The 25,498-nt window shown below is 39.6% G+C and overlaps 1 protein-coding gene across 1 annotated transcript in view; it reads right to left on the bottom strand.

The window, feature by feature from the left end:
* Window positions 1-7,269: 7,269 nt before the first annotated feature.
* CHD7 (chromodomain helicase DNA binding protein 7) overlaps window positions 7,270-25,498 on the bottom strand; it is a 193,290-nt gene continuing 175,061 nt past the window's right edge. The window contains exons 22-38 of the mRNA XM_019527714.1: window positions 24,866-25,065; window positions 24,105-24,264; window positions 20,402-20,491; window positions 19,793-19,896; window positions 18,285-18,414; window positions 17,869-17,941; window positions 17,599-17,656; window positions 16,663-16,891; window positions 16,285-16,493; window positions 15,458-16,135; window positions 14,557-14,717; window positions 12,758-12,985; window positions 12,030-12,473; window positions 11,233-11,454; window positions 10,654-10,794; window positions 10,249-10,353; window positions 7,270-9,306 (exon numbers count right to left, since the gene is read on the bottom strand). Of these exons, the coding sequence (XP_019383259.1) occupies window positions 8,344-9,306; window positions 10,249-10,353; window positions 10,654-10,794; window positions 11,233-11,454; window positions 12,030-12,473; window positions 12,758-12,985; window positions 14,557-14,717; window positions 15,458-16,135; window positions 16,285-16,493; window positions 16,663-16,891; window positions 17,599-17,656; window positions 17,869-17,941; window positions 18,285-18,414; window positions 19,793-19,896; window positions 20,402-20,491; window positions 24,105-24,264; window positions 24,866-25,065 (4,195 nt within the window). The 3' untranslated portion in view covers window positions 7,270-8,343. The remainder of the gene's footprint in view (window positions 9,307-10,248; window positions 10,354-10,653; window positions 10,795-11,232; window positions 11,455-12,029; window positions 12,474-12,757; window positions 12,986-14,556; window positions 14,718-15,457; window positions 16,136-16,284; window positions 16,494-16,662; window positions 16,892-17,598; window positions 17,657-17,868; window positions 17,942-18,284; window positions 18,415-19,792; window positions 19,897-20,401; window positions 20,492-24,104; window positions 24,265-24,865; window positions 25,066-25,498) is intronic.

Raw genomic sequence — 25,498 nt, 5'->3', positions numbered from 1 at the left:
GAAGGGGGAGGTAGGGGACCCCCCCCCCCCAAGCAGCCCCCCCCCCCCAACACCCACAGTCCCCGGGACCCCCAGTGCTCCAATCCCCCCCACTTACTTACCTGGGATGGAGCTGGGGTCCATGCAGGCTGCCCCGCATGTGGAGGCAGTGTCCTTCAGCACTGGGGCAAGGGGCAGCCATAGAGATGCTCTGGCTGGCCAGCAGAGCATCTTTTTGGAGAACCTGAGCCTCTGATTGCCCTGATCATGCCCTGCACCACTTCTCCCTTTGTTTTATTTTGATACCTGGATATCCAGGTATCATTTTGAGCCCCCACTGCAAATATGCAGCGCAGGGAATATTTTTTTGTTCCCAGCATGCCTCTTGCTGCCTTTCAAACTGGTTTGAGACACAGCAAGAGGCACATGTGGGCTTGTCTGCATGCGCCCTGATCTCCCAGTGTCAAAAAGCACCACCATGCTGCAAATTAGCAGCATGGTAAATGCTTGCAAGTGTGCCGCATTCAGTTCTGTGGTGCTGCAGGTAGGTTTGCGGTGCCACAAACCATGCCTACCTTTATTTACAATAAGACTAGTGGGCAATGGAAACAAATTGTCCTGGACTGGTTTTTGCTGTGCAACTGAAAACCAGATGGGATTGTGATAAGGGCATTTTTTTTCTTCCATGATGTAGCTATAAACTCGCTGGTGGAAGCAGCTGCAGATGAAGCCAAAAAGAAAAAAATTGTCCCTTAACACACAGCTGTGCTGTTGCATGGCAGCGTGACTAGTGAGAATGAAAAGCTGTTAATTGGGAAAGCCACAGAACCTTCCACATTCTACAGCCTTTTAATGTCAAATCTGCCTGATAAGTAGAGACAACAAAAAAAGCCTGTTCAGCTTAACATTATAGGCAAATTTTAAGGGAACGTGAAGCTGTAATAGTGCCTTGTATCTTACTATTAAGGAAGAGCATGTGTCTACTTAACTTTTACCTAGGTGCATATTCTAGTTAGGTTCTTCCACTATGCCCAGCCTGGTGGGATCCCAAGTATCTTCCAGTGGTACATTAAGTTACATGAATTACACACCCATTCCTTGTTGCAGGGGAAAAATGCATAAGGATTTTTGTTCGTCTTTTGTTTTATGTTGGCCTCAGTACATTTTTACGCACTTTGCACCTTAGAAGGAAAAAGAACAGAAGATGGATTTGAAATCAGGTGAAAGCAAGTTTCGCAGTCTTGGTCTGACCTCTCAGAAATTTCTGCCCCCTGCATAGATAACCTTCACCTTTGCTGAAGGCAGCTTCCTCAAGTCAAATGAGAATAAATTACTGCTGTCCTGCCTGTGGAATATGAAGTTATATTGCAGATATCCTAGAACCCAGTCTTTAAAACAGACTAGAAAATAAGAACTGAAATCAAGTCATATGAAGAACCAGCTTAGTGAGAAGTTAATGTGCTAATGTTCGTGAACTTTACAGTACTTTGTTTTATATTCATTCCAGCTCTCTCAGGTAACTGATAGGTTACTGCAGTCCAACCAAACAGTAATGTAGACCAGTGGTATTCAACAACTTTGGGCTCGCAGGCTGGGTGAGTGGCATAGGGCTGGTCTACAGGATGGATCTCTCCTCCAGGGTTAGTCCATGGGTGTAACCCCATGCACCACCTCGGGTTGGTCCAGTCAGATTCAGTGTGCAGGGCCATGTCATCCAGAGTGCAGGACTCTCCACAGGATTGGGGATTTGGCAGCTGGGGAGAGATAGCAGTATTAATTGCCACAACTCCATGGATTGCATGACACTGCTTTGTGGGCCAGATCCAGCCCATGGGCCAGAACACCACTGATGTTGCAACCTCTTAGCTAGCCAGCCTTTGTCCCTGTAAGAGTCAGCTGTACAACATCCGGTTGAAGTATCATCATTACTCACATTACAAACTGGAATGAAACGCTGCCTAGCTTGAACCAGGAACTGAAACCTGAGTCCCAGTGCACTGCTTTAATACAAGGCCCACCTGCGTCTGTGCAAGCTTGGGGATATGCAACCTCTAGGGAAGTCACACCTTTTGTCTGCAACTGAAGGATGCTAGAACTACCTTGCTGTCAGTCTTCAACATCCACTGACATGGAGATCAAAAGATAAATATGCATGGATGGAAAATGAAACCTTACCTAGAAGATACAAAGCTTTCACATGTTAAAATTGGTGTGGGGACCATGACAACTGAAAATAAATTCAGTTATGTTTGACAACTTACATAAAACACTGGCAGATGATAGAGAATCTGCAGAGCCCAGCACACTTTGGTGAACTGATTAAGCCATGTAGCAGATGGCAAGCTTATTGCAGGTTGAGACAACAAAAGGTGGTCAGTCTGCTTGGGAAGAGTTTGGGAAACTAAGAATGAAAAAGGTGCTGCTTCAAAGCTACAATCCAAAATTATAAAATCAGCAGAACTGGTCAAGACTAGTAGAGGTGTAGGCCTTTTATGAAGATTTCCTTCAGCCATGGCTTCCTACTGTGAACAGCTGTCCTGATTGTAAAGCAGTAAAATCATAACACACTGTTTGTAAGTCTAGAAGGGTAAAACTAGTTGTCTTAATCTCTCCTTTTCTTTACAAGAACACAAAACAGCAGGAATAACCCCCCCCCCACTGTTTAAAAATTCTTTTAGACTGTGTTTTATTCCTATATATGAAGTATTCAGGAATCAAAGAATAATGTAAGACATTCTCTCAAACATCTTTATATAAATCTTCTGAAAACAGGCCGAGTCTCAGAAGGTAATTCAGGAAAAATATATTTAGAACACATCTTTAAAAGAGCAAACGCTGTTTTCAGCCCCTTGCTCTGTATCTGGGGGGAGGGGAAGGAAGGAGGGACTTGGATGGCACGTGCTTCAGAAAAATTCATATTTTTAAGGGTTTTAGGAAATGCTTCAGGCTGCTCAGAGCCTACACAGCTGCTCGACAGTGGCCAGCCATGGCTGAAGGAGCAGAAACTATGAATCGTAGAAATATGCCATCTTTGTCTGGTGCAGAACAATGCCTCTGCAGTGAAATACAATGGCCGTCTCTTATTTTCTGCTCACCCTTAGAAAAAAATGGAAGGGATCATGGAGTTGCCTTGCAGGGCCTCTGAGCTGAGTGAGAGAACATTAGCTCTGCAGTCACAGATATGCAAATCCTTTATGACTCCAACAATAGCAGAAAAACCCTGTGGGAGGGGACTGATAGCACAAACACCAGAGCTGGAGTGGACTCCTCACATGCACAAACGACAGGTTTCAGAGTTCCGTAAATCTGCATGTGAAAGGTCAAAGCATCATCCAAGAGCACCAGAGCTGTAAAAAGGAAAAAAAAAACCCACCAGAGCTGCTGACAATTTCTACTTGAAATCTGATATACAACTATAACTATTCCTAAACACTGTAAAACAAGGTGTCACCCATACTGTTTAACACACATACCACTCACACATTTTATCAGAAATTTGTGATAAATTCCACACAGTTTAGTGCTTGTTCTTTCCTACGTTCAATCAATAGTCAAATGCTGCACTATACGTTAATGAGCCACATTTGTAAAAAGCTAGTCTCCTTTTTTAAGTCATGTGGGGCAGGGTGGCAGCTCCTATTCTTGTTGCTGGGTGCCCCTCAAACGGAATATTTTCAGGTCAGTCAGCATACCTGTATTTTGAGTAAAATCTGGAAAAGTGAGAGAGATTTTAAAAAGCATTCCAATGTTACTAGGATCGAACACTTACTCATGACAGACTTCTCGACCCAGACACTGAAAGAAAAGGTATTGCCAGTGCGATACCTAGCATCCTGCCATCGTTAGAAGTTCAGGTCAGGCATGTTACCAATCCTAATGCCAAAATGTGATGGGTAAAAAGCAACCCCCCACCTCTACCCTCCCCATGCAAAACTAAATAATCATTCTCTGTTCGTGATGTACCCAGTTCTGAAAGTATAGTTCAGCAATTTTGGTTACAGTGTTTACCAAAAAAAAGACAGCTTTTACATTAAAATTACCTGACATGAAATGAAGACCAAGTCTGAATATTTACTTGTACACCTTGATTTTGGAGTGAAATACAAGACTGCTTCAAAGACTTTTTGATTTAGCAGGAACACATTTTTTGATTCAGCAGCTGCTACACAATGTACTCATTCAGATAAGCCAAGCTAAAAGAGAAACTATGGCTCTAGCTGAAATGAACTCTCATCTGAGGTTTGCACTATGGTAACTATTATTTTTGGAGTTTAGCTACCCTTAAACTTTCAGTCAAACAGTTGACTCAATCTAACGTTAAGCATGCACACTTAAAATCTAATCTCTACTTACAAAAGGCCAACACATCTCTCGTCTCTCCCAACACATCTCAGCCAGAACTCTCACACACAAACTCATCTAAGCACCTTTTACATAACCAAGCTCAGCAAATTATGACATTATCCAAGTAGCAACCTCCTTACTGAGCTGAATCAGGAACCATTCCTTGACTTATGCCTTTCAGACCCCACAAGGAAGAGCTGCAGGTTAGAAGAACTGGAGTCGTCAGCTGCCCTGCTTCACTAGACCCCAAACCATGCAATAAGGATTCAAAGGTCACTGAAGTGTATGCTGTAGATTAACAGAGCTCTAAATGTCAAACCAATTTTGTGTGCAATGCCAACATTTAATGGGAACCCTAATAGTGGAAAAAATAGGTTAAAATGGTTATACTCAAACTCTCCTTTCTTCAAGATGCTTATCCCATGACAATCAATGATAAAAGGTCCCTAACGGGCAAGACTTGTACATCGCTCCAATGAGGAGAATGCAAATTCTGTAGTAAATTTTACAAATAGACAAGTCATAGGATATGACCTTGGTATGAAACAGAGACCAAAGCTAATGGGAGATCCCAGGAACTAGTTTTAAGAGGACCTCTTCCATCAGCAAATCTTTCCATCACTTGCAACAGTTTCATTTACAGCCCACATTCATTAAGTTCACAACCAACATGTAAAAGAAAGTTTAAATATTTTCCTTCATCTCAGTCTGAGCAATTTTGTACTGTCTGCTTAAACAAGTGTGCATATTACACACAGAGACACTCGTGTACACCATGCATTTTTGTGCAAGGCTCAGAAATCCCATTCTTCCCTAGTACTGCCATTTGGCTTCAAGTGACCTCCTACAGACCTACAGAAAAGTGATGCTTTAATGGAAATAGAAGTCTACTAAAAGAGGAAGAGCACTGTACTCCCTATATCTGGAACAGTATCTCATACCTCATAAAGGGCAGTCTTTTGTGCAGGTTTAACTAGATTCCTACAACTTTCAGGATTTTTAAAACTTTTTCAACAACTAACAAGTAAAAAAACATTTATCTTGTGAAAGCAAAAACTTTATTTTCATGTAATACAGTTCTTGGACATTAGATGGCAATCCCCCCCACTTCATTTTTTTAAACTCAGGGCCGTTACCCCTTCCGAAAACAAAAACAAAAACCAACCAAACAAAAAAAATAAAATAAAATCAAGCATCCTGCCCCTCCCCCTGCCCTTTCCTTAGGTAGGTAGGTGCCTTGCATTTAAAAATGTAGAAAACAAAGATGTTTGAAATTTACTCTTTTGTTTCCTTATGAATGTTTTCATTATTTCTTTTCTTAATGTAAGTTTCAATTTTTCTTTGAAAAAAGAACCAGAGGTATTATATTAGTTATTGCTATAAACTGTTTATAGTAGGGTATGAATTGTGTAAATTGAGCTAGTGAACGTAACATGCCACTTCCTGTACTGAAGTCCACTGTTGGCAGCGACCATAGCAAAATAAGAAATAAGCAGGAGGGTTTTTCTTTTGAGAAGAGGGAAGAGGGTATATGCTGGAATTTAAAAAATAAATTCCTATTCTTTCCAATTGAAGAGATATTCCCAAAAGACATCATTAGCCTCTGCAAACTCCTTGCAAAATGAAATAAAAATTGATAATTTTATAATGGTAAAAAATGTGGAAAAAAAGGAACCAGCTCATGATTTTTTTCAACTAATTAGCTTTTGAGCATTCAGATAATTTCAAAACCTGATAAAAACGAGTGTATGACAGGATTTGATGCCCAGGATCAGACTCGTGGCCCCTCCAAGTTTGGTATCTAGGTTTTTATGATGGTCTGCGTATGATGCTATAGAAATAGGCAAGAATAATGCAACCTAGTCAACTGTTCAGTGATTCGTATAGGGAAAAGATTTCTTCCTGACCTTCATTAACTCTATGATACATTGAAGTGGCAGTACAAGACATTTTGACATAGATTCATCTCTTCATTTAAACAGTGCATGCCCGTGATTCATTCACACAACATTCACTTTCTAATTTTTCATTTTTAATCTATGTTCCCTGTTCACAAAATGCTCTTTTCAAACAAAGTTCTGCCCTCTCATACACTCCCCTTCGTTGAATCTGGCCCTTGGAATATTGGTCTAGCCCTTTTGTCAACATGTACCAGAGTTCAGCTAAGTTCCTATCCAGCTAAAATTGTAAAGGCACAGACAACATTACTTTCTCTAAATGAACAATATGAGTGAGTTTTCCACAGGAGATATTTTGGGGAACATTTTCAGAACTGTGCATCAGGTTTTCATCTTTCACTGAAGTTACCTGCCCACAGGAGTGAGATCTTATTTTCCATGCACTGCAGTGAAAGACTACACCTTTAACTTCATGTCACGGTGGATGTGTAGGTGTCCAGGTGACACAACAGAGTGAAAACAGTAGTTCTCAAATGATACATTATCTCAAATATCAAAGGTCACAAAAGGGTACAAATCGGTAGCTCTCCAGAAGAGGCTTTGGTTTTATAAAAGTGGGTCAGTTTTAGTTTCATGTAGGTTGTTTGACACGGTGGTTTCTGGCATCACAAGCTCTGGTCTACAGGATACCACAGAGCCTTTGTGTCCCTTGCTGACACTACAGCATTGTGTTTTTCTACCCATTAACCAAGGATAAATGACCTAGATATTGTGCCTATTAAAGCCTCATTTTTCTTTTGCCCTTTTGTTCTTTAGTGTACCATATTATCACACGCCGAACACATTTTAAAGTATTCTCAGTCTCACATGCCCTTTTGAGGGAGTAATGCGGGGGGGTGGGGAGGGGGGAGGGGTGTGCGTTTCTGTAGACTTAGCTACAGTGGAATAATGTGAAGGTAATTCAAGATTTTTCTTCCTGTCTAGTCACTTGAAGACAATCAGTTAAGAGTATTACAACTGCTAATCTAGTAAAAGGATATAGAAGAAACTGTACAAAAAGCCACAATGCTGTATTTGCTTCTATTGCGAATACAAAAAAAATAGAGTGAACACCAGTTATGATTTCCCTAAATACTACATTCTATAATTACATCTCTGCATATCATGGGTCACTTTTATTAAAAGCATCATTACTACAGTTGGCAGCAATTTACATCTTATCTTACATGATAGCAGTTTCCAAAGAAAAAATAAAAAGACATCACAACAAAGAAAAACAATACATTTACAAAGTCATGTCTGTAAACTTCAAGGCTAGTTTAGAGTTGAGGTAATGCTGTTTAGCTTTGTGGCTAAAGTAACAAAGTCCTTTAATTTAAAAAAGGTACCTGATTTTCTTTTCTTTTTCCTTTATTTTTTTTTCTTTTTTCTTTTTTTTGTTTATACCAGTGCATTACAAGATCACGAGACGATTAAACTGTAGCTTTATCCTGTAAGAACCTTCTCAGTGGGTTAATTTCCAAAAGGTACTCTTCACATTCAACAGCTGCCTTATTATTGCTGTGTCTCAAGACAGAGACATTCACACTATCATGGAGATTGTCAGAGAGAGAGTGTGTGTGGGTGTGTGTGCGCGCACTCGAATGTGTGAACTCCCATACAGTCAAAATGATGCGCAAGTACGATATGTAAATTTCATGTATGTAAATTTCATCTTGACCTTCACAGCAAAAAATAAAAATAAAAAAATTAAATATATAACTTCATACTTCCTTTAAGCAGCACTTCCTTCTATTAGTGCCACTTGATTACAAATTGCTGCTTTTATAATACCAATGGTACCAAAAGAAAAAAAAAGCAGAGCATTATGTCAATTTCCTTAAAAAGACATGATCACCTCTCAAATTTCATCTCTCCTAGGGATAATAAATAATGCACTGCACAATACTTAATGACCAAGATACCTTTTGACACATCTGTATAACATGACTTGAACTTTTTTTTGCTACACTATGTTACAGAACAGCTTATAAAAACTAAGTATGGACATTAACTGTGAGTGTAAACAGTAGGACTACCACTTGTCGAAAGTTTAAAACACTTTAACTGTAACTGGTACTGGTTATTCATCATTTTCATTGTTTTCTATTTCTTCCCCCCCATCAAGTGAGTCTAATTCTTCACCCTGTGCTATTTCATCTTCTAAAACGGAGGAATCTGCAGTTTTATCAAGGCTCTCCTCTGCATCACTGCCTTCTAGATTCTCTTCATCTTTAAAGGCAGCTCCTTCAGTTTTGTCAGTAGCCTTCTCTTCATTGGAGCCCACTGCATTCTGAAGTCCTGCTAATGCTGGGAAACCAGGCAGTGTCAATCCTCCCAGTCCTGGAGGTAGAAACATAGATGGATAGAACAGGCCAGGAGCCATGGTGGACAGCAGGAAAGGATTGAAGGCCAGAGGGTTTGCTGGCAATCCAGTGTTGGTGGTGGCGGTGGTGGTTGTGGCAGTGGCAGCAGTGGTAGTCACAGCAGTAGCAGCACTGACAGATCCATTTGCAGAGTCAGTAGCAGAAACAGTGTCTGTGCTTTTCTCAGAGTCTTTATTCTCCTCTTCATTCTCGCTTTTCTTCTCTTCTACCTTTGAAGTGCCATCTTCAGTTTCTCCTTGACTGGAAGCAGTAGTGGCATTTCCAGTAGTAGCTGTTATTGGGTTATTCAACAATCCACCTAGTCCAAACATATTGGGCAATCCTGCCATCCCTGGTAGCATCAGAGGCAGCATGGCAGCCGGGTTTTTAGAATCGCCCCCAGCAGCAGCAGCTGTTGCTAGTCCTGGAGGGAAGCCCATGAGACCTGCAAGCTGGAGAGACTGTAGGTTCTGTAGATTCTGAAGGCTTGTGAGGTCCATTCCAGCAAACAAACTGTTCATTAGCAGTGGGTTGATTCCCGAAGTTGAAGCTACAGCGGCAGCTGCTGCAGCTGCTTTGGCAATTTCACTTTTTGGCCTTCTTCCTCTTCTGCTTGCTCCTTCCTCTCTCACAACTGGTCCTGTGAGAAGACGGTCAAACATGGACTCTGGAACAAAACCCTGGATAAAAGGGGTGCAAAACAGATTTTCTGTCAGTAAACTTCTAGTTTTAAAGCAGTATCTGTTGCTTATACAATTTCAGTACTTGATAATGAGCCTACAAATCTGGTAGGACCTGTGAGAAAAATAGTGTATAATCCTTTCCAAATAGTCTAAATTGTTTATTCAAAGAAGTACCAGTTGCAGATTTTGTGAACGAATAATGGTTAGCTGCTAATACAAATGCTGGCAGCTGGTAGAAAACATAGAAAAAGGAACTAAGTGAACTCCAAAGAGCACTTATGCGTATATTCTCTATGATAGGACAAAATATGTTAAATAGAATCAGACCTGTAAATACACATTTCACAAACTGCTTGCCAAACTCAACTAAAATAAGGAAAACATCAGTTACATGCTGGTCACTGTTTTTCTATTTATACTGAACTACTAGAGATCAGTTGAACAATATTCTACTTTTTCTATAAAGTACGTGGGTATTTGCAAAACTACTTACTCTGCTCTGGAGAGATCTTATAAAATGTAGAGCTGTAAAAGTTAAACTCCTTAGTTCTGATCAATAATGATACTCTCATTTAAAAAAATCCATTCCTTACATGGATGTGACAAAGCTTCTGATTCTTATTCAGTTACTGGCAAAGACTGGCATCTAGCAAGCTTCTATGTTATACGAATATGAAAACCTGAATACATAATGAATGCTTAGGATTGCTTTGTTATTGGTAGCATTCTCCTCTCTGCTGCAGTCACACCTGCAGCAGCCCTGTATCATCTCCTCCCTAGTGTTGGGAAATCCGTTCTGCCACTAACATTTCCTTAGCTGAAAATAAACGGCAAATTTAAGGCTTGATAATGAATGGTTACATGGAAAGTTTTCCCAAAAAGGATTCAGAGCTGTGTATCAGTCTTAAATGGAACATGTCCTACAAATGAAGTACTTACAGACTGCTTAACAATATCAGTCCAATCTGGAGCAACAGCAAATTCAGGATTTTCTTCCAGCCACCTTGGCAGGTCTTTCATTGGGGGGGCCATGGCTCCACCCATCTAATTAGAGACATTAATGCCATATAAATAAAATTAGCTAAATAATATTAGCTAAATATTCAGTATGAAAAACTTCAGAAAATTGCAAGAAGTATAACAAGTTGTTCACCCAGCTTTAGCTACTGGTTTGTACAATAGAAGAAGGACATAGATCAAGAAGGCTTGCAGATAGATGGCTCATCCTCTCAAGATTAAACCCTTTTTAAAAGCAACTTTGGCATGGAATCCTAACTTTTGGGTTACAAAAAATGTTCTGAAACAACTCTAGGAGATCTCAAAACTGATTTGCTTAAGTTTTACCTTCTTTCCATTTCGTTTATTTACAACGGGTACCCTTTCTTCTCCTGTCAAGGTGTTTATATCCAGTTTATTAGGGTTTCGACATCTGTGTCGTTTTTGCTTCGGCTTCTGAAATGGGGAAAACAGCACATCTGCACTCTTCTGAAAGGAAAAATTAAAATATATTGCACTGGCTTGTCAGTTTTTGGTTAAAAGAAATAGGTATAAACCATGTATCAACCTAATGCAACAAAGACTTTGGCCAAATACCTCTCTCAAATTCTCTCTTATGAGAAGGAAACATTCTACATACTGTAGTTTGAGGCATCTTTTCCAACATACAAGTGAAATGTGTATATAAAACAAAGTTAAAACAACATTCTGGTGCCCCATGAAGATCTGATCCATGATCCAGTGAAATTGACCAGAAAGCTCCTGCTAGCATCAATTAGATTATGATCATAACCTAAATGAGTAAGCTCAACCTTCAAAGCCTCTAAAATTAGAAAAAAAATCTTTAAAAAACAACCAACCAACCAACAAAACCTTAAAGCCAAACGAATTTGAAATTAACTGAAGTTCTATATAGCATCTACTTACTGGTACATAACTTGGCATATCAACAGTGTAAGTAGGATGCAATTTAAGCCATTCGACTAAATCCTTGTTCTTAGGGGCATCTTCCCCAACCAGCCTGGTCCCATCCTCCAAGTTAATTACAGGGATGCGAGTGTCTGGATCCAGTTGTCCAGGAGATGGAATGTTCCTTACTGATGGGGTCTCCATATCTTCATCAAATGCTTTGGTCACTTCTGCATCCTCCTACAAAAGAAAGTTGATGCTGGTGTGAATTCTTATGAATAGAGAAGCAAGCCCCCAAAATGACTAGTAAAGAATCAGAACTCACCTATCTGGGAATCTCACTAGACATGTGGTTTAAATCCATTTTACCATGTAAAGCAATACTGCTACATTAAAGTAACTTAATGTGTAACCAGAAGGCCAGCTGTTACTAAGATTATCTTTCTTCTTATTTAGTTGATATTTATTAAAAACCTTAAAATTGGATGCCCATTTTATTATAGGACCTGAAAAGTTTTTGTGAAACATTATTTTTTTTGTAAATAGCAATCTGCTGCACAAAGCTCAGTTGCCAGAATGCGACTGTTACCTGTTCAGATTAAAAGTGTTTTATTGGATCTGAGAAATATTTTGGTCAAAAAAAACAGCAAACGTGTCTCTAACTGAACAAGGACTGACTGAATTACTAAGAGCAGCAAATTTCTACAGTCACTTGGTGTATGACAATAGCACTTTAAACCGTGGGTCTCAGAGTAACAGAAACAAAAAGAACAAAATCAAAAAGAACAAAAAGGAAACCTAGGTTGTTGACTTACTACAGTCAGTGATGTCCGTTTGTTGCTCATAAACAACAGATCGAGTCCTTCCACATTTTTCCTCCTTCCTCTCCTCCTCTTCATGGGTGGTTCTCCATCCATTAAAGAGCCATTTAGCAGATGCCTTGTAGGTGTGCGTGAAAGACCTGCTTGCAGCATCTCCATTTGAGTTTTAAAGGCATCAGATACAGGTGTGGAGACATTAGGCAAGATAAACTTTGAAGTAACAGATGAAAAATTTGAGGTAGAACTTGTTGCCTCATGTGAGGCCTTTGATAAATCTACAACTTTTTCTTGTCCATTTTCTGAGACCACCTGAGACTCTCGTAACTGGGCAACCATTTCCATAAGATTTCTCCTCTTGGCAGCTCTTTCAGCCTCGATTTCAATCTTTCTCCGCCTCCTTCTCCGCTGACGTGGAACTGATAAATTGAGTGCATCTTCCTAATGAAAAATGAGCTTTTTAAATTACTAACATCTGTATTAGGTGTAATGAATGGAGGGAGGGCAGCGAGGGAAATGCTGCACTTAGCAAAAAGGGGGTGGAGGGGTGGGAGGAGGAGAGGGGAGGGGAAAAGAAATGTATAAACAGAAAGGCCTCATTTCCCATCCCCACCCTTCCAAAAAACAATGTAATGCCTGTTGGGCTAGTCTTTTCCAAACTCTTATCTAAACAGTAAAATGAACTCTTCCCTTTTCTATGACATACCAGAAAGATGCAAACTTGCCTTTGATAACTGAGGAGAAGCAGTGATATCTTCACTGCCACTGATGCTAGCTTGACCAACCATGGAGAGTTCTGCAAAGCTCCTTTTCTGCAGAGGGCTGTCCACAGCTGTTGGAGTATACCCAGGTATGAGCCCCTGGAAATCAAACATCTGGCGTCTATTTACTGGCCACTTCCCTTTCAGCACTGCTTCACAGATGTTGTCTAATCGGTTGATCATTACTCGGTCCTGGATAAAGGAAGGTACATAAAAGAACCTTTGGTGTGAAAAGTAGCCATTTAAACTCAGAATGAGCACAGCTATGCAGTCTAGCCTGCAAAACCTCAAAAAAATATGAAAAATATGGAACAGAATGCTTCCGAGCCAGAAGAGAAACTGGGTGTTTTAATTATGGTGAAAAAGACTGATGCAAGGCAGAAATATTCTAGGAGTAAATGCACGTTTACAGGGAGCTGTCATTATTGTTTGCATATTGCTAAATTTTAATCATTCAGCAAAATCAACAGTTAGGACAGGAGAAATAAAACATCTGAAATCTGTATCTTAAAGCCCTGGTACTTCAGATCCACAGGCTGGATCCGCAATTCTGTCCCGGGAAGTGCTTCCTCATTAGCGTCACTATTAATAAATTTCAACATTATAAAATGGGCACCAACCTGGGGACATCTAATGAATGTCAATTTTCATTCCACACCCATTATCACTTCAAATTTCATTGAAGCGTGTACATTAAAAAATTCTAATTACAGTTCTTAGTCTACTTAGACTGAATTTACACAGATTAAGGGGGTTTTTTGTACCATGAACCATTTGGTAAAGCTTTTTGAACCTGGCAACAGAAGATTTAATGTAATTAATGTTTCTTAAATTTACCACGGAGATAACACAGCTCAATTCTTTCACTTCAATACTTAATAATTTTCTGTTCTAGCCTGTTTGAAATAGTAGGAACTTTAGAACGAGAGAAATACTAGCTACTAGGGGAAAAGGATCGTCCTTCAGCTTCCTGAACAGCAGAACAGTGCAAAAGCCACAAGCAAATCTCAGCAGCTGCACAGACTGCTTCCTTTCCCCAGGAATAAGCCTATTAGAGCAAGTTTTTTCCCCCCTAAACCAGATGGCCCTGTTATGGTGATTAGTAAACTTAAGACTATTACTATGTTATTTCTCTCCCTACCCCCTTTTTTCCAAAAGAGAAACTAAATTATATGTGGATATATTACAAAGTCACCGTTTCATAGTTTTTATGAATGTTTCCTATTAAACAATTTTCTGCATTGTTACAGAATTAAAACATAGGCTAAAACTATCCAAAACTGCTGCTTATGTTTATAGGAAACCTTAATACAATTACATCTGTCAACATTACATAATAGCTCTTTCATGTAGGTCGTTAGTACTGCCTCTCTCTGCAATCCCTCCTCCCCAAAATAAAAGGTGATCTTATAAAACCTCTGCTTCTAACACTGCAGGCCACTCTGCAGATGAAGTTCATAACTCAAGATAATAAATTTGCTTCTATCAACAAAGCATGAGGCTGTTGACAAACAAGCACATATACTGCAAGGAATATAATGTCTGTTGGTAGTCTATGTCTGCCCAAGAGTCCTCATTGTGATGCCACTCCTGTTTTTCCACCTTTCTAAGAAACCATGTTAGAAAATATTTAATGAAGTTTCTAGGACTTCATTATGGTGTTAATAAAAAGCATCTCATATAGTACCAAAATATAACCTGAAAAAATGAGTAACTTTACTAATTCTATTTAAAGGACACATGCTTTTATATCCTGAACCAACCTTAGGCCAAAAAGAAAAGGCAAATGTTCTTTCATGAAGCAGCTGAGCCACTGAAGGGTCTCCATCCTCCATATAAAATCCATCACGGGTTTCATCCCTTGCAGTGCTCATAGATGCATTGCTTTCTTCATCAAAATTCTTACCCTGAGAAACTGCTCCTGCTGAGAAACAACAATCACCAGGCATTAACTACAAACAGACCAGTCATTCTCACTCAGACTTTAGTTGAAATGTGGAATTAAAAATAATAATTAGTTGAGAAAGGGCCACTTCATTTTCTTATTTAAACAGCGCAACCCTAGTCTTACTTATCATCCTGTAACTTCAGGGCAGAGGCAACATTTGATATAAGCAATATACTTCTTCAGAGGAGCTTTCTATGAAAACTGTTAATAGAAAACTATTAAATTATTATGCTACAAAAGGTTGAACAAAAACGGGTGGTATCAATCTCTGGATGTTTCAGAAAAATAAAAGTAGGATTTAGTATGACATTTTGCTAACTGCTCCAGAGAAAGGCAGGCACACTGCTGCTGAAAGATACATATATAAAACACCTGAGACACAGTACTCTCCCAGTAATTTAGACATTTGCTGAATAATTGTTCAGACAGATCCTTGGGCCTTCTACTGTGCTTTGGTGGTACACAGAGGCTGTTTTATTTGGTCAACTGGCTGTGTGTGGATTCACCTGCTATGCAGACAGGGCTGTTGCAGCCACTCTTTGTGCTACCGTATCTGGGCACCTAGCACTCAGGATTGGGGGCAGGGTTGGGAAGCCGCTTTGAGATACCAACCTTCAGCTGGCATAATGGATTCCATTTATCAGTGCGTACAGCTTGGAACAGCTGTGAGGCTAATGTTAGCTGTTGGTCAAATCAGTTCTGTATGTATGTATTACCTTCAGGTTGGGAGGACTCTTCTGATTTATCATCATCATCAAGTTTTTCCTCTTCGTCCTCTTCTGAACCTTTTTCAGAAATAGATTTTGGATCTACATCTGTACTCATTTCTATATCTTTCAATTCACATTTAACAGGACCAGGCTCAGCCTCAGCATCACATTCCTGCTTAGTGTCCTTTTCTGCAGTGTCAGTCTCCTCTTTAATATCAGACTTTTCTTTGGCTGCTGGATTTTCAGATGTCTCAACTTTAGACTCTGTTTGTTCTGTAGTCTTTTCATCTTGTACTGGTGTGGATGGAATAACAGATGGTATTTGACTGCAGCCAGCACCCAGTGGGTTTAGAGAAGACACAGTACTTGCATTTCCTGCCCCTCTATTTTGAGCAAAGTTTTTATGGGCCTCAAGGAAAGAGAGCTCAGGGTCATTCAGGATGTGATAATCTGTCCTACTGACTCCATGTTTAGCAGCACCAATCAGTAAGTCTTTGTCATGTTTACCACACTCCCACCACTCTGGCAGATCCAAGCTTGGCTGGCAGAGTTTTAGCCTCTCTCCTAATTGAGGGTGATGAAGAACCTGCTCGCGGATTTTCCGTAACAGTTCTATGCGATATAAAGTTCTAGAAGCACGCTCCTCTGTAATTGGCTCAATCATGGTGGAAAGATCAGGTGGTTCTGCAACAACATTGGATTTTTATTATTTAAAAGTAGATAAATATCAGATTTGGTTTTTAAACTTACATTAGTTATCTAATCAAGTTGCAACACTGAGCATCTTAACAGAACTAGCTAAGCACGTGAATTATTCCTGCTAGTAAACTTACCATCATCTGGCTTGACTGGCATTCGGCATACCCGCCTGCACATATTCACAAAACTACTGAAGTATTTCTCCAGACTTTCATCAGACTTCTTATCAAGCCTGGCAAAGGCTCTGAACTGATTCCAGTCAAACTGATGTTTTATGGGGTCAAAGATAATCCCAAAAGTAGACACTACACGGTAAAAATCTGCTTCTTCTCTTCTTGTCCACCTAGTGAGGAAAAATTAAGGCAATTACAAAAGCACCTGACCATCATTTAGATTGTCCCAAACAATCCAAAATTTCAAGTACTGTTTCAAAAAAACCCTGAAGCAATGGTAAGTCACTTTTCATCAGTACTCAATTGCGATTTAGGGGAAATAAATCTTGGGAAACTCACTTTTGACGTTTTTCACTTATTATAGCTTCTCTTTCTGCTTCTAGTGCTCGCACTTCCTCTCGAGGCCGACGTCTCCGTCGGTCAGTCTTCATTAGTGCCTCTTGCCTCATTTGTTGCCTTTTATAACTGCGCTGATAGGCAGTAATGAGGCGACGCAGACGGGTAGTCAGGGTTGAAGTATTGGGCCAGTAGAGCTGGCCTAACTCGGCATTGCTTTCATTGTGCTTGCCTAGAGAATAAAAAAAGTATGTGTGTACTGCAAAGATAATATCAGGCATTTCAAAGATTTTATGACTAGTACAAAAGTCTGATTTCATCCAGTAAGAAAGTATGCCTTGTTACCCTGGGAGTGAAATACATTCATGTTGTTGTTAACAATTTTTGTTTGAAATGAAGTATGGCTAGAATTATTAAAAACTCTATCTTAAAAGTAATAAAAGTATACTCAGACTTGCATAGACAACTGCCTTCCTCTTATTTATGTCATTCCTGGGTCATTCCTGACTTTGATGTCATGACATCCTTGTATTACAGAGTCAAGGTATTGAAATATATTATTAAATTTATTTTGTTCCTTGAGGAAACACTTTAGTTTATAATGTCCCATCTTATTTTCTCTTACACTGGCTAAGTTTTCTCCATACTGAAACAGAAATAGCCTAAGTCATCACAAGATTATCTCACTGACAAACATCAATGACTATATTCATATTTGAAACATCCAGGGCTTCATCCTATTTACACACAAATCCCACTGTGTAATCAAGCAAGATTTGTAGATAACATACTATTACTGAAAAGATCTAAAGTAGAAAAATTGAGGTAAAAATCTTAATGCAAATTTATCCAAAAGGAGCAAGCTTTCTCCTAACATATTGGCACCAACATGAATAATCATCAACAGAGTTCACATGAGCCCATTTCATAAAGCCTTACTTGTCCTGTGGATCTCTATAGATTCTTCTTTATCCTCTGGAGGAGAGTTTGCAAATTCCTTTGGGGAAGATAAGAGAGTTATTTTAGTTTTATATTTCAACTGTGCTTCATCTCTTTACAGGAAAAAAGGCCATCTCCCAAAAAACTGGTAATGAGGTATTGCCAAGTATATTGCTGGCAGCAGGTGAACTTTTATTATAAAATATTTACAGATAAACACTGTGTGTCAATGATGATTGTGCACATGTATTAATATGTTGAGATACTTGCATCAATTTCATCCTTGAAAGGAGTTCTGGTTGGTTTATATTCTGGATCTTCATCCTCTCTGTCAAATTCTCCTCTAAAAAAAATCATAACAACAAGAACTATACAACCACATTGCTGAGAGATTTCAATAAGCTCAAGAGAAAAAAAACCCAACAAGGATATCAAGGTTGTGGGGGACAGAAAGAATTATGCATCCCTTTACAGTGATGTGTTGGGATAAATGAATAGATTAAGTTCAACTCTGTGCATGCAACTTGAGGTACTATTAGCTCAAAATACTTTTGTACCATATTAGCTATGAACTCATCACCTAGCATCCTCATGTCAGATGTAAGCACAGTACAATAGGTAGAAGTCATGCCAATATATACAACACCGACAACATTTATTAAAATTTTTTAAAATGTCCTTCTTACCCATCACCACCATCTGCTAACATGTCTGTCCCTCTCTGTTCAGCAGCTATGGCCTTGGCATCAGGCATACCAACCCGTTCCAGAAAGCACAGTGCAGGGTCAGCTCTCATAGAATTGTATTTCTCATAGCCTGCACTCAGAAGGAAGAAAATAAATCACATTACAACTGCAAATACAGTGACTTATTCTCTAAGACAAAAGGTACACATTTTACTTTTATGCAAAAAAATAAAAAGAACCACGAACTTTTCCTCAACATAATTCTGATTTTAAAGGAATTATTTTATAAGGGACACCTGTTCTTAGAAACAAGTCATTTATTCCACTAAGGTTGAGCATTTTCTTTGGTAATTTCACCAATATAAAAACAACATGAAGATATCTCTACCAAACAGCAGATGATAAATGGAAGGAGATTTTCAGGACTCTTTTTTGACACCCAGTTTTATGAGACATAGGAGAAGCTTCTTAATGGTTACTTTATGACCTTTACAGTAGTTTGCCACATTCGTGGCCCCTCCCCTGCCCCCTGCTTCTATAGCTTTGGCCCTGCTGGAACTCACATTGTAAGCTGAACACCCCCCACCCCCGTATACATGGGTTATACGTAAGGCCAGCGAACCTGTCTTATTAGGTTTAGGATGATGCATGTCAGTAAGATGACACTGTTCCCTCTATGGTTTTCAAGCTGCTGTTTGCTTTTTTACTGCCCAAGTTGACTAGATGGAAAATGGCAGATCCCAACAGTGCACTGCAGGAAAATGATTTTTAGACTAGACTTGCCTCAGCTGAGCCCACAAAACAGAGCTGCTGTACATAGGCAGAACAGCACAATTCAATTAGGATTTGTACTACAACACACTGCTCCTAACTGCTGTAGAGCCTCAAGCCAAACTGTAATCATGAAAGGTTTTATAAGCCATCATTCTCCCCTTTAGTCAGGCTGGGCTGCTGAGAATACCTCTGCGACCTCCAGAGAATTGGGATTATAATCAGGAATCGCTCACTGTATATATCATGCCAGCTCTGCATCCCCAGCCTTTCAAAGTTAACAAGGCTGCATCCCACTCAAGGGAGCCGGGAGTTCTCAGCACTGACATTTGTGAAATATTGCTTGGAACAAAGCCCAGGAGGCACTTGTACAGATTAATAGCAGAGGTTAAGCCCACCGTCCACTTTGACACTGGTTGGCAGAGTTAGCAAGTGAAGCCGTGCTGGAAGCAAAGTTTATGGCGATCTATAGTCCTGTTTGGCTATTATTAAAACAAATATGGTTTTGTTTTATTTACAGCCAAGGAAGTAATGTTTTCTTCTCAAATGTTCTGCAAACATTTAAAAACAGCATCTGATATTTACGACTCATATTAGATTTTTTAATACAGAAGAAAAAAAACAGGAGCTACAAGCCAACAGTTCTTTGGAACAATACTTGTTAATATTATGACTGAATAGTTCTACACAGAGAAAGCCTTACAACTGAGTTTTGCTCAGACTGAGACATTACTCACCATGTTTGAACACTCCAATTAAAAGGGATTTATCAGCTTCCTTATCCCACCAGTCTGTAGGAACTTCAGCGTGGAATGGCTCAGGTATCCATATATCTACCTCACTGCCAAGAAAAGTTTATTTTTTCTGAAAAACTACTGTCGAAGGACAAGTACACTTATGCATTAAACCCAAGTGCTTAAAACCATTTAGCAAACATTCATTTTTGGGAACAAATCGCCAAAAAAGTTAAAAATAATCAAGATACTCAAAAAATATTAGTGGTAAAAGCATCTTACATTATTTTGCAGGTGGAAAGTCTGGTGACTGCAGAAATGCAATCCATTTAAGTCTTTTAATATTATGCTCCCCCCCTACACAAATGTTGTAAACAGAGGATGAATAATCCTTCAGTATTGGCAAAATTTCAGAAGCCCATTTTGTCACTCCACTCCACCCCCGCCCCTCAAAGAAAGCCTATCGGGTATGCTTAATGATTAATAAAGTTGCTGGAAAACAGAGCTGAACTGAAGGATTATGAAGGTCTTTTAAATGCTACACTGTACAGTATGCTCATTTTATATGATTCATTATAATAAAGCAAAGAATAAACCTATACTTGCACTAACCTTGAGTCAGCACCCTCTAAGATCTTGTCTGCTTGGTCCCCTATAACTTCTTGTCTTAGATAGTACAGCATGCGGACACGCAGCAGGACCCTGGAGAGGAAGGCAGAGGGGGGAAAAAGTTCTTAACTTCAGGCCTGTTTGCCAACAGTGGCTTTTGGCAGCTGCTGCTGTTCATCCATCATCCTGCCAAGGCTGATTAGCCATGCTGTATGGTAGGCTTGAAGCGTGACAGATGGTGGCACATAATCACCTCTGTGTGGTGCTTTCTGCTGGCTTCCAACAGGCCTGCCTGGCAACCGCTTACACTGCACAGAGAGGGATCGAGCTCAGCCCAACCCAGGCGCATTTCATTTAGTTCTACCTAGTGCAGCTTGTGAAGTTTAGACACGTACTCTACCACTGCCTCTGAAGTATTGAAGCAAGTTTGTAAACAACTGAGCAGATGGCTTTCAGTAACTGTTCTGCTTCATTATCTCATAAAATTTCCTCAGCTGCTGCCTTAATACCATTTTTGGAAGCACATCAGAAGTTGTAGGAATAAACGAGATATAAAATCTGGTTTTACTACCTTACAATAAACCCTCAATATGGAATGTCAGGTTTTTCAGATTATACAACTTTTTGCTTCCGAGAATGGGAAAAAAAATCCTCCCTTTTCCCTTAGGAAATATTAACTATTTTTACTCTTTCGAATTCAAACCACTATTTTTTTTAACCTGTACACCTATGTAAGTGCTAACAGCAAGTAGAAACTTTCATTGTTTAGGTTTATTCAGTCTTATTTCTGAAACACTGCCGATATTTTTGGAACTGTTATCAAGTGTTCAGTCAAAGCTGAAACTGGCAGGTGGGAGAATGGCAGGGGCTAGATTTTCAGAGGTGGTTGGGAAATCATTCTTTGCAGCAAAATATCTACCTGCAGAATCATGCTCTAATACATTTACCCAATTAGGGCACCCCCTGCTGCCTAATTAATGAAGTAACATCAGTGCTGACTAGGATGGACTGTTCAGCCCACCCTCTTAGCTAAATCTAAAGTCATCGCAGCAACTGTTGAACTGCTGCCGCCCCTGAAGCAATGATGGGGACCAGAGAGGCAGCTATCTGGTCAACAGGCTGCCGTGAAAAATTCAAACAATTGTTAATTTTTAGAACATATCACCAGGATTTTGGAGCAACAGCAAAGACCTGGATTCGAGTGGGTTGCTCAAACAATCCTTGGAAAGGCAGCAGGGGTGAAGGAATTTGAGAACACTTCACAGCCAGAACTCAACACAGGTATCAGACAGTTTCCAAACACATTTGCCTTTGTACATAAGATGTCCTGGAACCAGTAAGGCTCCCCTACCATGTGCATGATGATGTAGATGCACATCATGCAGGGAATACAACTTTTCAAAGACCACTTAACCATGTCAAATAGTAGCTACGAACTACTAACTATTGTTACACCCAGCCAAATAAGGGGAAGAGGGAAGCTACCATGGGGATGATGCAAGCTCTCTCAGCTTTACTCAGGGTACCACTTTTAAAAATTCTCCTTTTAAAATCCCCATACATCAGAATGACATGTATTTGTTCCACAAATACATAAAGGCACAGGTCCTTATAAAACTGGTTGATGCTGCTATATCAGCCCTGCTACCCCAGCATCTTCTGGAAGGGTCATTCATATTAGCAGCTGACTTCCCTGCCCTTTCCTCCATTTCACTGGGATAAACTTAGGAACAAGGGACTGGAAGGGCCTTCTTAGGCCATCCTACCAACCAGCAACAAGTAACCTCGACACTGCTTTTAGGTTTTGTGGATCCGAGAAACAAGGGGGGGGGCATGGGGAGGAGGGGAAGTGGCACTGAAAAATGCCTCTGCAGACTGCTGAAATGCAAAAAACTCTAGAACTCTTGGTTCAGCGATGATACCGTTTATTAGGCCAGCTAAGAAATCACAAAAAAAAAAAAGCTTTTTCTGCAAGCTTTTGGGCATACACGCCCATCATCAGGCTGAGGGAAAATTAAAGACAGTAAAAAGTCCCCATAGGTAGGAAATAAATAAAAGTTTATTTCCTACCTATGGGGACTTCTTACCATCTTTGAGTATTTTCAAGATAAATTTCTTCTTTACCTTGGTTAACACCTTGAGAACATCTAATAACCTTGCAGGCCTTTTCTCCTCACTACTCTATACTTCATATCAGCATATCCAAGTTATTCTTTTTCATACCAATTATTTCTTTTTTAATAGCTTGACAGCCATAGTAAGACATGCTCATTAAAATTATGAGTAAACTTCAATGGAAGAATGTTACATTTATAGGGTATACACATTCAAGAACATAAGAAATGTTGTACTGGGTCAGATCTAATATCTAACCCAGACTGGTGTCTAGCCCAGTATCCTGTCTCTGACAGTGGCAGAAGTAGATGCTATAGAGGAAGTGCATTGGACTAGATTTCTCTAGAGTGATCTATCCCTTCCCTGGCATCCACCATTATAAGTTTACAGATACCACAGGAAATATCTCCATCCATTCTGTTCAAAAGCAGTTAATAGATCTATTATCCATAAATTTATCCAGTTTCTTTTTTGAACATGACTGTCATCTGCTTCCATCACCTCCTGTGGCAATGAATTCTACAAGTTAACTACACAGTGTACAAAAAATACATATTAAAAATATAACCACATAAAAATTGTAAATTATTTTGGGGTAGACATAGGTCTATGATGTCTGGTCTAAGTCTGCATATTCTGCTATAAGTCTGGGACATGTTAAGCACAGATGAGATGTTTAGAACTAGCATGCAATAAAAAGAAAAGGATACAAAATACCCTAAGATACTATTAAACAATCCATATAGTACTGTCATATATTGTTTTTAAGTAAATATGTACACAGGTACAAAACCAAATGGGGCAGCCTCTTCTACAAAGGGCTTACAGTTAAATACAAACCTAAAAAAAAGCTAGATTGGGGTCATGAGTCGGGTAACGGAAGATGTGGTGATTCAGTAAGACACACAAGATCAGAATTCTTAGAAGAAATAGGTTCTAAAAGGGATTAAAAGAAAACAGATTACTTGGTGGACAAAAATGGGACAGAGGGCAAACTTGAGAAGGGACAAGAGCAATAAAGAGAGAGGTTTGGGTACAATAATACAATGCAAGATGAAGAATAGGAAATAGTAAGAAGAGATTATGTGGGGGTAAGATCAGATGAAGTCTGAAAGCTAGGTACTATCCAGTTTATTTGGTGTGACATGGCAAGTACCTAAACAAGGGATGAAAGAAAGGACTGGTGGCATGAATGAGTTGAAGCGACCAAAAGGAAGTCAAGGAAAGGGGAAAGGAATTTGGGAGAATAAATTAGCAAGAATGAGAAAACAGTCTGTATTTGAATGGTGTGGCTATAAAATGCTTTAGAAGGCAGGAATATAGTGCCCCTGGTTTTGTCAGATAGTGTATTTTACCAAGTAAGAAACAACATTCATTATTTCCTCTTTTTTTTGTGCTGAAATGTATTTTTTAAAGTCAATCATTCATAAAAAAAATTTACAACCAGGTAAACACCCACATTTCAGATGCTTTATCACAAGTTAATGATAATAAAGTATTTGTAGCTCCTGCTACATGGTCCAATATTTGAATATACCCAAATGCCTGTTTTAGGTGTATATTAAGAAGTATAAACTAACTGAATACTTACTTATTACAGTGATGTTTGAGATGCTTCTTATAGCTGTCCTCTTGAAACAAGATATCTGGGTTACAGCTTGCCAGCCAATCTGCATCTTGCAGCACTGGCTGCGAACTCTGGGCTTTTACTTTCTTGCCTTTCCTTCCTCTGGGCACTGGTGCAGATAGACCTATGAAACATCCCCCAAACACTTCTCAGTCTGAATTGTAAAAGTCTGATCTCAAAGTGCAGTAAAAAACAGCCATAAAAAAAGCAAACGTCATAGCTACCACCCCCTGGGGTAAAGAGCTACAACCAACCATTTAGTACAGGGAACTGTATTTTCCAAAGTCCGTGGAAACTGTAGAACAAGTTCATCTCTAAAGAATGCAACTATCAAACAGGGACTCACGTCAGAATAATGATTTAAAGTTCCTGTGTCTTATGAAAACTACCAGCAGATCTAACAAGTGGTCTGAACAGACTCAGGTCATTCATGTCTTGTTTAAAAGACAACTGCTCCAGCACTCACTTTTAATGCTGTGCCAGAATATTTGTTCAATACTAAGAGGAAGAGTGCTACTCTGAATTGACAGTGCTTTGTACAGCCCATAAGGTATTCACTAGAGGTCTCCCAACCAAAACTGACCCACCCTTACTCTGCTTTGCTTATCTAATCTGATCATATCACAGCAAAGTCAGTCTGCCTATAGTTTACAAGAAATCTGTAGTCTGACTTCAGCAAGAGTCCCCTGTCCCAGAGCACTACCATTCAATTGTGGTATGCTTACCAGAATGGTTAACCAAGGCTCGTGTTTGCCCATCTGCAGTTGGAGTGATCAGATCCCAGATGAAACTTTTGATATTTTCATCCCCTTTGTAGTGATTAAGACAATATACCAAGATAGTCCGGCAGATGGTTTCCACATCTTGTTCTGTGAGCTGACGTTTATAGCGCCCATGTGAGAGGATGTCAGTCCACCGACCCCAACTACAAAAAAAATATGTTCAGTACATAGCTGTAGCACTGGAATTTCCATTCATTTTAACCCCTGGGTGCCAGGCAGGTTGGGAGCTCCTGTCTTAGCACTAAAGTATTTTCCATTTGTAGGTCATGTCAGGGAATGGTGCTTCCAACTAAAGCACCAAAGAGTTAAGAATGTTTATTTTACAGAGCAGGCAATAGGTTCACTGCTCATAAAAGATGCACTTGAACTATACTGGAAATAATGAAGTACACATGTTTAACACTAAATGTTCCCAGTAAGCTATGAATAGGGAATATAATCCTAGAGTGCTTCTGTAATAATGAGATTTTTGGATCAGTTTGACCTTGAAATGCATTACTGGTAATAAGCACAAGCAAACGTCTAAAAAGAGTGAGAGAGGGGTGAAGGGTTTGGGGGGGGGGGGGGAGGGGGGGG

Source organism: Gavialis gangeticus, unplaced genomic scaffold, assembly GCF_001723915.1.
Source record: "Gavialis gangeticus isolate Ggan-Ray unplaced genomic scaffold, GavGan_comp1, whole genome shotgun sequence".
NCBI classification, from domain to species: Eukaryota; Metazoa; Chordata; order Crocodylia; family Gavialidae; genus Gavialis; species Gavialis gangeticus.
Note: the sequence above shows the minus strand (reverse complement) of the source record. Positions and strands in the feature narration are given on the sequence as shown.